At 36.1% G+C, this 14,014-nt stretch overlaps 1 protein-coding gene across 1 annotated transcript; it reads right to left on the reverse strand.

Moving 5' to 3' along the window:
* Positions 1 to 12,672: 12,672 nt before the first annotated feature.
* Positions 12,673 to 13,382, reverse strand: LOC145009942 (uncharacterized). The gene is made up of 2 exons (XM_078968552.1): positions 13,097 to 13,382; positions 12,673 to 12,872 (listed from the first exon to the last, which is right to left on the reverse strand). Exons 1-2 carry the CDS (start codon positions 13,380 to 13,382, stop codon positions 12,673 to 12,675), a joined length of 486 nt encoding a protein of 161 aa, XP_078824678.1.
* Between the last annotated feature and the right edge of the window lie 632 nt (positions 13,383 to 14,014).

Raw genomic sequence — 14,014 nt, forward strand, 5'->3', positions numbered from 1 at the left:
CAAAAGAAATATAGTAAACGATCGACAATAGATAGCAACACTTTACTCATAAATAAAACACCTTTTATTCATCATCTAATGTCAATTACACTTTACAAATTTCGAGGTTATCTAACTACTAAATCTAATATCATCCTTCAGCCCTATGCTCCGAGCATGGAGATGCTTAACCCGAGTTAGTCCCTTTGTGAGGGGATCTGCTGGGTTCTCATCCGATGATACCCTCTTTGCCACGAGGAGTCCTTCTTCTATTCGATGTCTGATAAAATGGTATTTTCTGTCGATGTGTCTGGATCTCCCGTGATCCCTTGGTTCCTTGGCTAAGGCAACAACTCTTTCACTATCATAGAAAATTTCCATTGGCTCTTTAATAGCTAGTACAACTCCAAGGTCTCCGATGAAGTTCTTTAGCCATATAGCCTCCTTTGCCACCTCGCTCGCTGCAATATACTATGCTCACAAGTTGAATCAACCACTATCTCTTGCTTGGAACTCTTCCAAGAAATTGCTCCTCCGTTTAGGGTAAAGACCCAGCCTAACTGAGAGCGGAAATTATCCCTATCAGTCTGGAAGCTAGCATCACTATACCTTACAACTCTCAAGTCATCACTCCCACCGAGGGTAAGGACCCAGTCCTTAGTCCTTCGTAGGTACTTGAGGATATTCTTTACCGCAGTCCAGTGTGCCTTGCCAGGGTTCCCCTGATACCTGCTAACCATGCTCAGGGAAAAGGCTACATCAGGTCGAGTACACGTCATAGCATACATGATCGATCCTACAGCCGAAGCATAAGGTATTCGACTCATTTATGCTATCTCAGCCTCAGTGCTAGGGCTTTGTGTCTTACTCAATCTGGCGTTACTCTGGATGGGTAACTCTCCTTTCTTGGAGTCCTGCATGCTGAATCTCTTCAGCACCTTATCCAAGTAGGTACCCTGACTAAGTCCAATTAGTCTTTTACTCCGATCTCTCAAGATCCTTATCCCTAGAATATAGGCAACTTCACCAAGGTCCTTCATAGCAAAACACTTCCCAAGCTAGGACTTTACTTCCTGCAGGGTTGGGATGTCATTTCCTATGAGTAGTAGGTCATCCACATACAATACCAAAAAGCTAACTATACTCCCACTAGCCTTGACATAAACACAAGAGTCATCTTCACTCCTAGAAAAGCCAAATTCCTTGACCTTTTCATTAAAGCAAAGATTCCATCTGCGAGGTGCTTGCTTTAATCCATAAATGGATTTCTCAAGCTTACACACTCTATTAAGGTACTCGTTGCTGACAAAACCTTATTGCTGACTCATGTAGACATCTTCAGCTAACTTTCCATTAAGGAAAGCGGTTTTGACATCCATTTGCCAAATTTCATAGTCATGAAATGCAACTATGGCTAACATAACCCTAATAGACTTAATCTTGGCTACTGGAGAAAAGGTCTCATCATAATCCACTCCAGGAATTTGAGAGAAGCCCTTTGTGACCAGTCGAGCCTTATAAGTGTGTACATTACCATCCATGTCGGTCTTCTTCTTGAAGATCCATTTGCACCCTACAGTCTCACGACCTGGTACATTCTCAACCAAGTTCCAAACTTGATTGTCATACATGGATTGTATCTCGCTATCCATAGCCTCTTTCCATTTAGTAGACTCGGGGCCTGCCATGGCTTCCTCGTAGCTGTTAGGGTCATCTTGACTTACTAGTGTCCCATCAGAAATAAGTGTCTCACCTTCTGCAGTAACATGGAAACCATAGTAATGCTCAGGTGCACTCCTAACTCTCGTGGAACGCCTCAGAGGTACAGATTCGTCAATTGGCTCAACAGGAGTTTCCTCCTCAAGTTGAGGGCTAGTGTTTGAAGTTCCTTCACCACTTAACTCTTGAATTTCTTCAAGATCAATTTGTCTCCCACTGTCTCCTTGGCTTATAAACTCTCTTTCTCGAAAGACTCCTCTTCTTGCTACAAAGACCTCATTATCACTAGGTCTGTAGAAGAGGTAACCAAAGGATTGCTGTAGGTAGCCGATGAAAATACACCTCTCGCTTCGGGGTTCTAGCTTGTCATGAGTCTCGCGTCTCACAAAAGCCTCGCAGCCCCAAATCTTGATGCGGTCTAGTTTGGGTACTTTACCAGTCCACATCTCATGAGGTGTTTTGGCAACTTTCTTTGTAGGGACTAGATTAAGGATATGGGCGGTAGTCTCTAAGACATACCCAAGAATGAGATTGGTAGCGAAGCTCGAATCATCATGGAACGAACCATGTCTAACAAGGTTCGATTACGCCTCTCAGCCACACCATTCAGCTGCGGTGTCCTGGGAGGTGTCAATTGTGAGACAATCCCACATTCCCTTAGATAGTCGAGGAACTCTGAACTAAGATACTCACCACCTCGATCGGATTGAAGCATCTTAATGTTCCTGCCCAATTGATTCTCGACTTCCTGTTTAAATTCCTTAAACCTTTCGAAAGTCTCTGACTTATGCTTGATTAAGTAGACATATCCATATCTACTGTAATCATCAGTAAAAGTCAAATAATAACGATTAGCATCCCTTGTGGCATGATTGAATGGTCCACACACATCCGTGTGTACAAGGTCCAACAAACCTTCACCCCTCTCACACGAGCCTGTGAAGGGTGACTTTGTCATTTTTCCAAGTAAGCATGATTCGCAACTATCATTTGACTTTAGGTCAAACGACTCCAAGACTCCATCCTTTTGGAGTTGGCCTATGCGTTTCTTGCTTATATGTCCAAGACGACAATGCATAATGATGCTTTATCCAAGTTATTATTATTAAGAGAATCAATACACAAAACATTATTTCCTAAGTTATCTACAACATATACAACTTCATACACACCATCACAAGGTAATGCTTTACAATAAAGAACATTATTAAAGAAAGCATTAATCGAACCAACTTCATTATCAAATGAAAAGGTGAAACCTTGTTTATACAATGTATGAAAGGAAATAATATTTCTTGCCATTTCTGGTGAATAACAACATTTATTCAAATCTAAATCTAACCCACTACTTAGCGATAAAGTATAAACTCCAATCTTGGTGACAGGTGTAACTTTCCTATTTCCCATGATTAAGTTTATTCTTCCTTGCTCCATATTCTCACTTCTTCTTAGTCCCTGCAAGTCACAACAAATGTGAATACCACAACCGGTATCAAGGACCCAAGATTTAGAATGGGGTGAGTTATTAGAAATGATAGTGTAAATACCTGCATGGTTGGGTTTAACTTTCCCATCCTTCACATCTTGCTGGTATTTTGGGCAATTCCGCTTCCGATATGAATTTTTCATGGCAATAGAAGCATTCAGCTTCTTTAGGGTTAGAAGAAGGAGTGACGAAACCTTTCTTGGTTCCACTTGACGAAGAGCCATCAAGGGTACTAACCTTGGTACCCTTCGAAGAACTCTTTCTCTTCTCCCCTCGACTTTTCCCGATTGCCAAAACCAGAGTGGAGTTTAGAGTAGGAGTGTTAACAACCGACTTCCCCTTAAGACCTGATTCAACGGTCTTGAGAAGTCCCTGAAGTTTGTTGAGTGTGACCTTTTCCTTATTCATGTGATATGTCATGCGGAATTGATCATAACACGATGGTAAGGAGCGCAAAGTTATATCTATTGCAAGCTCCTCAGGGAAGTTCACATTAAGCTTCAGCAATCGATCCACATACCTTTGCATTTTCAGCATGTGGCTCATGACGGATTCCCCATCCTTCATCATGGTTGTTATCATGGAGCAGATGATTTCGTACCTCTCTTGTCGTGCACTTTGATAGTATCTTTCCATCAAATATAAGTGCATTTCATAAGGGTAGAAATCCTCATAGGACGTTTGGAGTTCTGCTGTGATCGTGGCCATCATGATGCATGCCACTTTCGTAGCATCCCTTTCATGTACCTGAAAGTCAGCGATCTCCTGAGGAGTTACAGTGGTCTCATCAATCTCCTTAAGTTCCTTGTCAAGGACATATTCTTTGTCCTCGTAGCGGGTAATCATCCTGATGTTTCTGATCCACTCATTGAAGTTGGATCCATCAAAAGTGACTTTCCCACACAAGTTCATAAGGGTAAAGGAGCCATTAGGATTAGAGCTAGAAGCAGCATTGTTTGAAGACATCTGAAGGAAGAGGACAAGATTAGTTTAGATATTAAGAGAGTCCTTAATAAAACACCCAAATGTAATATTAAGGCTAGGATCCAATCACAATATATTATAACTTAGAAGAGGTATGCCGTAATCCAAGCTATAACATATTTGAAAGGTAGGTGAATGACGATTCACCAATTTCCACCACGAAAACCGAAATATTAGATATTAGGTTTTTGATTGGTTCTTAGAAATTCCTAGATTCTTTGAGATTCAATGAACTTTTCAAAGGCATGTTTCAATCTCGAGTGTGCCCTCCAAGTTTTGTGACTGGGATACCGAGGATCACAAAACGAGGTGTGAAGTAACCAATGAAATCACTTGGTACCCTTAAAGTTTATCACTCAATCGATGTGCCGGTAAACCACACACACTCCACTGATACTATAATAAACCTTAAGTCACCCTTTACCTACCTTGTTAAGTCCAAGTTAGTGTGCCGGTTAACCACACACGCTCCACCAATGACTTAAACAAAGTGTAAAGTGTAATTTCATGGATTAGCACCTTATTCACATTTTTCCTAAAGTAACTAGGATTGGGAATTTTCATAAAACATTTACTTTAATGAGAATTTATAAGTCCTTGTCTTACCCGTTCAGCTAACGAACCTCTACCAGTCAAGCGAGCGGTGGGTGAGAGTGGACACCCATTAAGTTGCCATTTTATAGGCAACAACCTTATACCCACCTTATAGACCGGCTTCGTGAATGAGGCGTACTAGCGGTAAAACAACTTTGTTCTTATATATATATATATATATATATATATATATATATATATATATATATATACACACACATATGTATATAATTATTAAATTATAATAATATGAGTATAAGGGTTGCATTTTAACTTTTAAAATTCTAGGGGTTGGAACTAAAGTTTTAACAAGACTTTACTTGTTCCAAAACTTGAGGGCAAGTTTTATAAACTTTCAAAACTTTTCATTTCTTGTAACTTATGAGTTTAATAGAGTAATAAAAATGAAGACTCTTCATTTTTCTAACTCTTGTGTTCTTTTAATGGTTTTAATTCAAGTGTGACTCTTGGTTTTCCATAAATTGAGGACAAGTTATGGACTCCATTAAAACACATTATGATCAAGAATTAAACTACCACATAGGTTACAAATAATTCCTATGATCATCTAAACATCATAAGAACAAGAACATGAATATGAACACTTTCATAAATCAAAATTACACTTAAAACTTTGTAATTTTGATGACTAGTTGTTGTAAATGAATCAGCAAAGACGTTACACCATCTAAAACAAGTTTTCAAGTACCAAAACAGTTTAGGGTAATGTTTCTAGTCCATTTCCAGCAACTAAAGTCGAAAATCTGCACTCTGTCGACCCTACTCGCCGAGTGCATGAACCTACTCGACGAGTAGGTTGAGGATACAAGTGAACTCGACGAGTCCCCCTATGGACTCGGCGAGTTCAGCAGTCAGACAACAAGTTTTTCGACTTTTTCAACTTTTTAGCACAAATAACAAACAAACAAGCCTAGGCTCTAATACCACTGATGGGTTTTGAGCATTCTAACACTTCCTAAGTGTACATCCAACCCTAATAACCTTGGATCTATGTTTGTCTAATTATCATGCAAAGTTGAATTTCCAAGGCTATATTCCTATCTAGCATACATGGGGAACAATTTTTAACTTGAATGAAAGATAGAATAACTTACCTTGTTATTGCTTATATTCCTTGAAACCTTGTGAGCCTAGCACCCCAAGTGTGATGCCTCAAATGCTTCACACAACACCAAATGCTGTTGGAAAGACTTTTGAGAGAATACACACTTCTTGAAATCGGCCTAGCCCTCTTGTTTCATATGTGTAGCCGATTTTGGTGGAGAATGGGATTCTTATATAGTGTTGACACATCTAGGGTTACACCATGTAAACCCTAATGTGTCATGACTCTTCATTTCCATGACCCATGGGTTTGTAACTCCCATGGAGCATCCTATGGGTGGAACCCAACTTGATAATCCATGGAGCCTCTTAGCCCACTATACAAGATATGGATGATTTACATAATCAACCCATATATTTAATTAGTTATCTTTTGATCACTTAATTAATTCTAAATTAATTCTTGATCAAACTAATCAAATAATTTTATTAATATATTAGAACTTATAATATATTAATAATCCCCAAATGTTATTTCTCTCATTTAGTCTATCCAATTGCATGGTGCCATGCAACCCAAATGGACCATGCCGGGTCGGGTCAAGTACATACTAGAAATAGTTATGGACTTAGACACCTTATCCAACAGGATGTTCGTTTGTTCAATGAGAAGAGTGTTGTATTCTGCTTGAGTTTTGATGACTTTCCTTGTAACAGTGTGAGCACACGTCTCCTAGGTTATTGAATCCCATATCAATGAACCGTGTTCTTCAAGACCTTGGACGTAGTCCTCGAAGTGGAGCTCCCATACTTCGTAATCTTGAAGAAAAAAGATAGCGATCCTGGTAGTAGATTTGATGGTGCTTGATAGATTGAAGGATAGATAGTGTGGATCTTCTAGTTGCATGATGTTGATTCACCAAAAAACTGTTAAGAATCAGATGTATAATATAATAATCAAGTTTAGGGATAGAAAAAAAACCGAATCGATTATCTACAATGGATGATAACGATGAAAACGACAAGAACATATCTTACAAAAACTTAAAACCCTAATAAACTTGACAGAAGATATGCGTATGAAATTACACAATCTCCTGCTCTGATACAAATTGTTGAAACACTAAAATTAAGATCGAAAGATTATTTGACAGAAAAGTGAATCAAAACAGAAGAACAGTTAATCAAAAAGGTGTCGAATGATTATATATCAAAGCCTTAAAAGAGTTCTATGTGAACTTCTTTGTAAAGGCAATGTTGGGCGATACAATCGATTAACCCTATAAGTGTTGCATGCATGCACTATTAATAGTCTAACCATAATATCATTAAATTCCGGTTGGACAGGACTAGCCCATTACATTATGGAGTATTCTAGTACAAAGCATTTTTGACACAACACATTAAATACCCTAACATAGTGAAGAAAAGGTAATGAATTGTCAACTGGCTCAACTAGAATTTCTTCCTCTGGTTGAGTGCTAGTATTTTCTAAGGTTCCTTCATTAGTTGACTCTTGAATCTATTCAAGGTCAATTGTGTTCTCACTATCCTACTTGCATATGAGCTCCCTCGAGCGAAAGACTCCCCTACGTCCTACAAAGACCACATTTTCACTAGGTCTGTAGAACCAATATTCAAAGGACTTTTGTGGTTAGTCAATGAAAATACACTTCTTACTTTTGGCTTCTAGCTTGTCATGAGTATCTCGTCTAACGAAAGCTTCACAACCCCAGACTTTGATATGTGCTAACGATAGAACTTTCTCTGTCCACATCTCGTGAGGTGTTTTGGCAACCTTTTTAGTTAGGACAATATTTATGACAACTGTGAAAACCACATCCTGTATCAAGGACCCTAGAACAAGTAGATTGTGATTTATTATTAGATTGAATAGCGTATATAACTTTTGACGTTGGATTCACCTTTCCATCCTTGATTTCTTGCAGTTACTTAGGGTAGCTCCTCTTCCAATGGCCTTTCTCATTGCAATAGTAACAAGTTGCCTCTTTTGTGTCACTAACAATTGGAATGTCTACATTGGGCCTCACTTTTGGTCCATTACTAGATGACCTAACTTGGGCCTTTCCTTTCCGGTTAGATTTAGGATGAGCCTTCCTTTTCTTCCTTTTTCTTTTCCTAATGGCGAGAACGGGATCACTAGTTGGGGGAGCCAAATTCTTCCCCTTTAACCCGACTCAACAGTCTTCAGCAAGTTGTGGAGTTCGGCCAATGTGGTTTTTGTATTGTTTAAATGATAAGCTAATATAAATTGATCATAATAACTTGGAAATGAGTTTAAGACAATGTCTGTAGCCAACTCCTCATCAAAATATACATTGAGCTTGTCCATGCGCTCCATGTATCTTTGCATTCTCCATGTGGTTGCAGACAGCCTCTCCTTCTTTCATCTTGCAAGCCATGAGGGACTTGACCACTTCAATTTTTTACGAGCTCTCTTGTGGTAATTTACCATAAGTTCATTGTTCATCTAAAATGGATAGTAGTCCTCATAGAATCTCTACAATTTAGGAGTCATTTTGGCGACCATGATGCAAGCAACTTTTGTTGCGTCATCATAGTGTTTTGTGTATGAGGCTAGTTGTTCAGGAGTAGCAGTGTTTTCATCAACTTCAATGATTTTCTTTTCAAGGACATATTCTTTTCCCTCGAATCGAAGAACCATCTTGATGTTGCACATTCAGTTATTATAGTTGGTGCCATCAAATGTCACCTTGGATCGAGAGTAGGGAGAAACCCGAGTGGTGGGTAGACGACGATGGAGCATAAGTATTACCAAGAGTAGACATCTCTAAAGAAAAAAGAATAGTTGTAGTTAGATCACGAAAATGCTTAATATTTTAACCCATAATAAATAATTAAGGCTAGTATCCAAAATCAATTCACAACTAAGAAGAGGGATGTTGTAATCTTATTTAAAAATTATGAAGGTGGGTAAAGCAATTCACCAATTTTGAACCATGAAATTCCTAGATCATTTGAGATTCATTGAGTCGATCAATGACATGATTAATCTCAGGTTATGCTTTACTATTTGTGTCTGGGATACCGATGATCACAAACTAAATGTGAATAACCATATAAATGTGTTTGACACTCTCAATGTTATTTATTATCTGATTTTACTGTGTCAGTTAACCACAAGCACTCCATTAATCAATGATAATTTTTTGGATGCCCATTATTAGTCTTTATACTTATTATTAGTATGTCAGTTAACCACACAGGCTCCTTTAACTACTAAAAAATATAATATGTATTTTTAAGGATTAGTATACTTTTCACATTCTTCTAAAGTAACTAAGAGTGGGATTTTATAAAAGTGTTTTAGTTACTTTAATAACATTATACTTTTAATGCAATTAATGTCCTATCAGATCTGTTCTGCTAACAATCTCCCACCAAACAAAGAAGCGGTGAGAGTGGAAACCCATTCAACTACCATTTTATAGACATTTTCTTTATACCCCCGTTATAGTTCGACTTTGAGAATAAGGCATACTAGAGATCCGACCGACTTAATCTTATACATATAGTAATTAACTTTTAGTATTATATATACGGTGTACTTTAAAACTTTTCAAAAATACTAGGTTTAATTTATAAATTTCGAAATTAGTAGAATTAATTCAATTTTAATTAAACCAATAAGGATTAAACATTTTATTTACTATTAATCAATTAATCAAATAAAATTTAATCCTAATTCAATGCCATCTAATTTCAACATTATGGTTTGGGATTTACCAAATTTATACTTATCCAATTTTAATGCATTTAAAACTAATAATTTTCAAAAACAAAGAAACCCTACCAAAACCCTAGCACTTTCGAAAAACAAAGAAGGAGGATAGGTTTTCTAAAACTCTTGCCCAAATCGAAAACCATAAAGGCGGCTTTTTTATCTTATTCAACTTTATGCAAGATCACAGAGAACATATATTCTAATACCACCAATGGATTTTACATGTTTTAAAATTCATATTTTTGGCGGAAAAACATTAACCCTAAGTTTGCATATACCTTAAGGATCTATGTTTTTACTATGATTTGTAAACAAAAAATTTGAATTCAAGAAACCCTAAAGTATATTGCTATTTTTGATATTGAGAAGGGTTATTAGAAAAACTTAACTTTTAGCTTATTGTTGTAAATAAACTTGAATTCCTTCTTTGTAGAACTTTAGAAAGCCAACACCAGAAATCCCGTGCCAGTGATAGCTCACACCTAAACACTAGAAGTTAGATGTTATTGAAGAGAGAGGAGAGGGGAGAGGATTTTTGATTCTTCGTTGGTATGAGGAATGGCTGAAAATATGAAGGTGGTGAATGGTTTATACAGGTGATCACGGGCCTTGGATAAGACAAATGTCCTTAGATAAGTCTTATCTTTTTTCCTTTCCCCTCAAGTTTCCTTAGAGCCCAAGAAAGGCTTTAGAAACTCTAAAACTTCTCTAGAATTTTCATCCCCCCTTAAGGACATTGTCACTTTTAGTCATTCCATTTTAATTTATTCAAATTAATCCCAAAATTAAATTCAATTAATTTATGATTAATTTATAATTAAACAATATAACTTATAATTAATATATTTTTCTCAAAACATATTAATAAATTATTTATTTTGATTTCTAATTAATTTATTACCCATATAATAAATTAATAAATCAGTATCTCCCTCTAAATAGCATTCCAGTCTCTTACTAGATTTGAAGGCAACCCAAAAATGACTTTGCTGATAATTCAAGTTTATAATAATTTAGTTAATGACTTAGACACCTAATCCAACAGATATTTTATAGAGTTATAAATTGAAGCAATCTCCGTAGATTCTATCTCTTTAACACTATATATTATTTTAATAAGATTTAAGGAATTTATTTGTTGGCTTGGACACACACATACGCACACACACACATACACTCACACTCACACGACAACGTCGACAACCACCACTAGAACAGCAAGAAGAAAATGAAGAACAACAACATTGACCATGATCACAATAGCCACAACAACAACAACAACAACAACAACAACAACAACGACTACAATAAGAGCAAAATGACGACGACGACGATACTGGCTACAACAACCACATCCACAACAACCACAACAATAACAATGATGATGACAACAACAAGAACGACAACACCACCAACAACAAATCGTGGGTACAAAATAAATAAATAAATAACCTAAAAAAACAAAAAAGAACAAACTATCAAATAGTTAGTACAACTATCAATCAATGGGTGTCAATAGACCCACCTTATAATTAATTATCAATAATGAAATTTGATCAGTGGTTCAGTGATCACTCAGTATGCATTATTTGGTTTTACTCCAGTTCTCGAGTTTGTGTTTAATCCTGTCCGTTGACGTAGCTTGATTTATGTGATCGAGTGAAATGTGTTAATTTTGTGTTCTTTATTTCTATGTGCATCTTTAATTGTCGCGTTATTGTTTTTTGTGCTTTGATCCTCACAAATTTAGTTTGAATTTACAATGTGGTTTAATACCTCTATAATAAAAATTTAGATAAGTAATAAAAATGTGTTAATTTAGGAAGTGCAGTAAAAGATGTTTTTATATGAATTCAATTTGTCTCTTTTTGACATTCATGTGATATAACATGGAAATTGAAGATCTCAACGAAAGAAAACTAAGAATGTGGATCTACAATCTTGGACTTAAATATTTTAAAATCTACGAGTAATATTAAAATATATGCAGAGGCAATTGGTTTTTAGGAATATCTTAGTATTTCATAGAACTTAATAAAAAACTACAAGTTTTTAAGACTCAACCGGATAAGAAACAAATAATGCACGTTAATGAAAATGCATACCAACCGTGTGAATTATTTAAATATCTAATAGTCAAAAAACAAACAGACATGATCATGTTAGCTACCTAGATTGATATATGTAATGTAAGAACAATGTATCAAACTAATTATTATATATAATACTAACTCACAAGCCCTTGTGAACAATATTCTCTTTTGATTGGTTGGAATTTTTTATTTGTTTTCCTTTTTCTTTTTTTTTGTCTATTTTTCATTAAATTTTTTTTTGGCATTCTTAAGCTGTAGGTAGTGGTGACAGTCAACTCATCAAAAAAGTGTTGCTTCATCTCCATGTTTCACTACCAACCCACTAGATATTGGAAATAATTACCATTAACAATATTCATTTATTATTACTTTATTATTTTTTGTAATTTTATATTAAATAAAAAACATAATTTATAACATAAATAAAATTTTAAAGTTTTTTATTTTTATATTATATTAAATAAAAAACATAATTTATAACATAAATAAAACCACATTTTATTATTTAAAAACATAGAAATTTAAAACTTAAATTACTAAAATAAACATAAAACATAACAAATAAAACATTACACTACTTAATTAAAAAACATAAAAACCATAGACAAATACTACTTGTCGTCGTCACCGCCTTCATCGCCCTCATACACCTCATCGTCACCATCTACATTCATCTCGTCATCACCACCCTCATTCTTCATCTTCATCGTCATTTTCCCTTTGGAGTTGTCTTCCCCATATATACTCGGTCAAATTGTGATGTAGATTGTGATGCGTTTCACAATTTTGTATTTCCAAGAGAAGTATGTTGGGCTGCCAACTTGTATTACCGCAGGTGGATTAAGTATATCGTTTCCGGTATATGAACAAATAGTCATGTCCTCTTCTTCTATTATCATGTTATGTAAAATAACACAAGCAATCAACACTGTCGTTAGTGTTGCCCTATCCCATGTTCGTGTCGGATGTTTGATTATGTGTCACTTTTATTTTTGGACTCCAAACGCTCGTTCCACATTCTTCCATGCAGATTCCTGTGCTAACTTGAATAATTTTCGTTTTTCATCCATTGGAAATGAATATGACTTGACAATTGTAGCATACTCTGGATACACCCCATCACCTAGGTAATACACATACTTATATTCATTCCCATTCATAGCGTATGACATATCTGGTGCTTTACCTTGCAAAATATTGTTAAATAACAGAGAGCTTAAAGTACATTCAGGTCAAAACCATAGGTCATGTGAAACAACCGCCTCTAATATAACAGATAGGACCCCATGATCACCTCGCGTGAATTACCCTGCAAAATGTTGGACCCCACCATACCAAAGAAAGCATGCTAAAACCATAGGTCATGTGAAACAACCACCTCTAATATAATAGACAGGACCCCATGATCACCTCGCGTGAATTGACCACGCCACGCATTAGGATAATTTGCGCACTCCCATTGTGTACAATCAATATTATCAAGCATCCCTGGCAAACCACGTTTAGCTTGATGCGTGACATACAACAGTTCGACATCACTTTTAGTTGGATGTCGCAAGTATACGTCATGATAAATCTCTATAACATACTCACAGAAAAGATATGTACATTCTCGACCCGTCTTCTTATACATTTTCAAATACTCATTTGATGTGTCTGCGGTTATGCCATATCCCAATTGTTTAAGAGAGGTCATATATTTTTATATCGTAGTAAAACCACGTTTACCTCTAGCATTCCGTAGTAATTGGAAAAACTCATAATTAGGTTCAAATATCTAGCTATACCTAATAATAAATTTCTACTAATACGAAAACATTCTTCAAATTTCGATAGATCGTGTAAACTAGCAAGGGCAAAATAATCATGTACCAAAAGTTCATTTGCCACCTCTCGATCCAGGTTGATCCATTTTCTATGCTTCTTCTCGCTGTGTGAACTTTCGCCTCTCTCACGAACCATGTCTAGAATTGTCATCCACTTTTTTGTTGAATGTGTGTGTTTGATTTGAAAGAGTTTACGTGTTTTGTTTTGAAAAATATGTGTAAAATGGATTTATACATAGAGAGAAATTAATTTTTTTTTATTTAAATGTTCAAATGGTCGAGAAAGTAATCGGCCAATATATTCTTGCGTCTTGTTCCGTCCTAGTAGCCACACCACCACCAACCCACCAAAGTTGAGTGTGATGTTCACGCGTGGAGAGAGGCTCCACGTAAGTAGGTCACGCGTGGAGCTCTCTCCACTTTGGGTAGCCTTAGAGATAGTGGTGGGTTACATGTGTTGTCAAGTCCACATATACCATGTACGTGTTGGGTTTTCCTCTGT

This window comes from Lactuca saligna, chromosome 8 (genome assembly GCF_052625555.1).
Source record: "Lactuca saligna cultivar CGN05327 chromosome 8, ASM5262555v1, whole genome shotgun sequence".
Taxonomy (NCBI): domain Eukaryota; kingdom Viridiplantae; phylum Streptophyta; class Magnoliopsida; order Asterales; family Asteraceae; genus Lactuca; species Lactuca saligna.

Excerpts from the sequence above, each read along its gene's own strand:
- LOC145009942 (XM_078968552.1), bottom strand. The coding sequence starts at position 13,382 with ATGACCTCTCTTAAACAATTGGGATATGGCATAACCGCAGACACATCA. Across the intron at positions 12,873-13,096 it reads GCGTGGTCAATTCACGCGAG|GTAAAGCACCAGATATGTCA; the intron begins GTGATCATGGGG and ends ATATTTTGCAAG.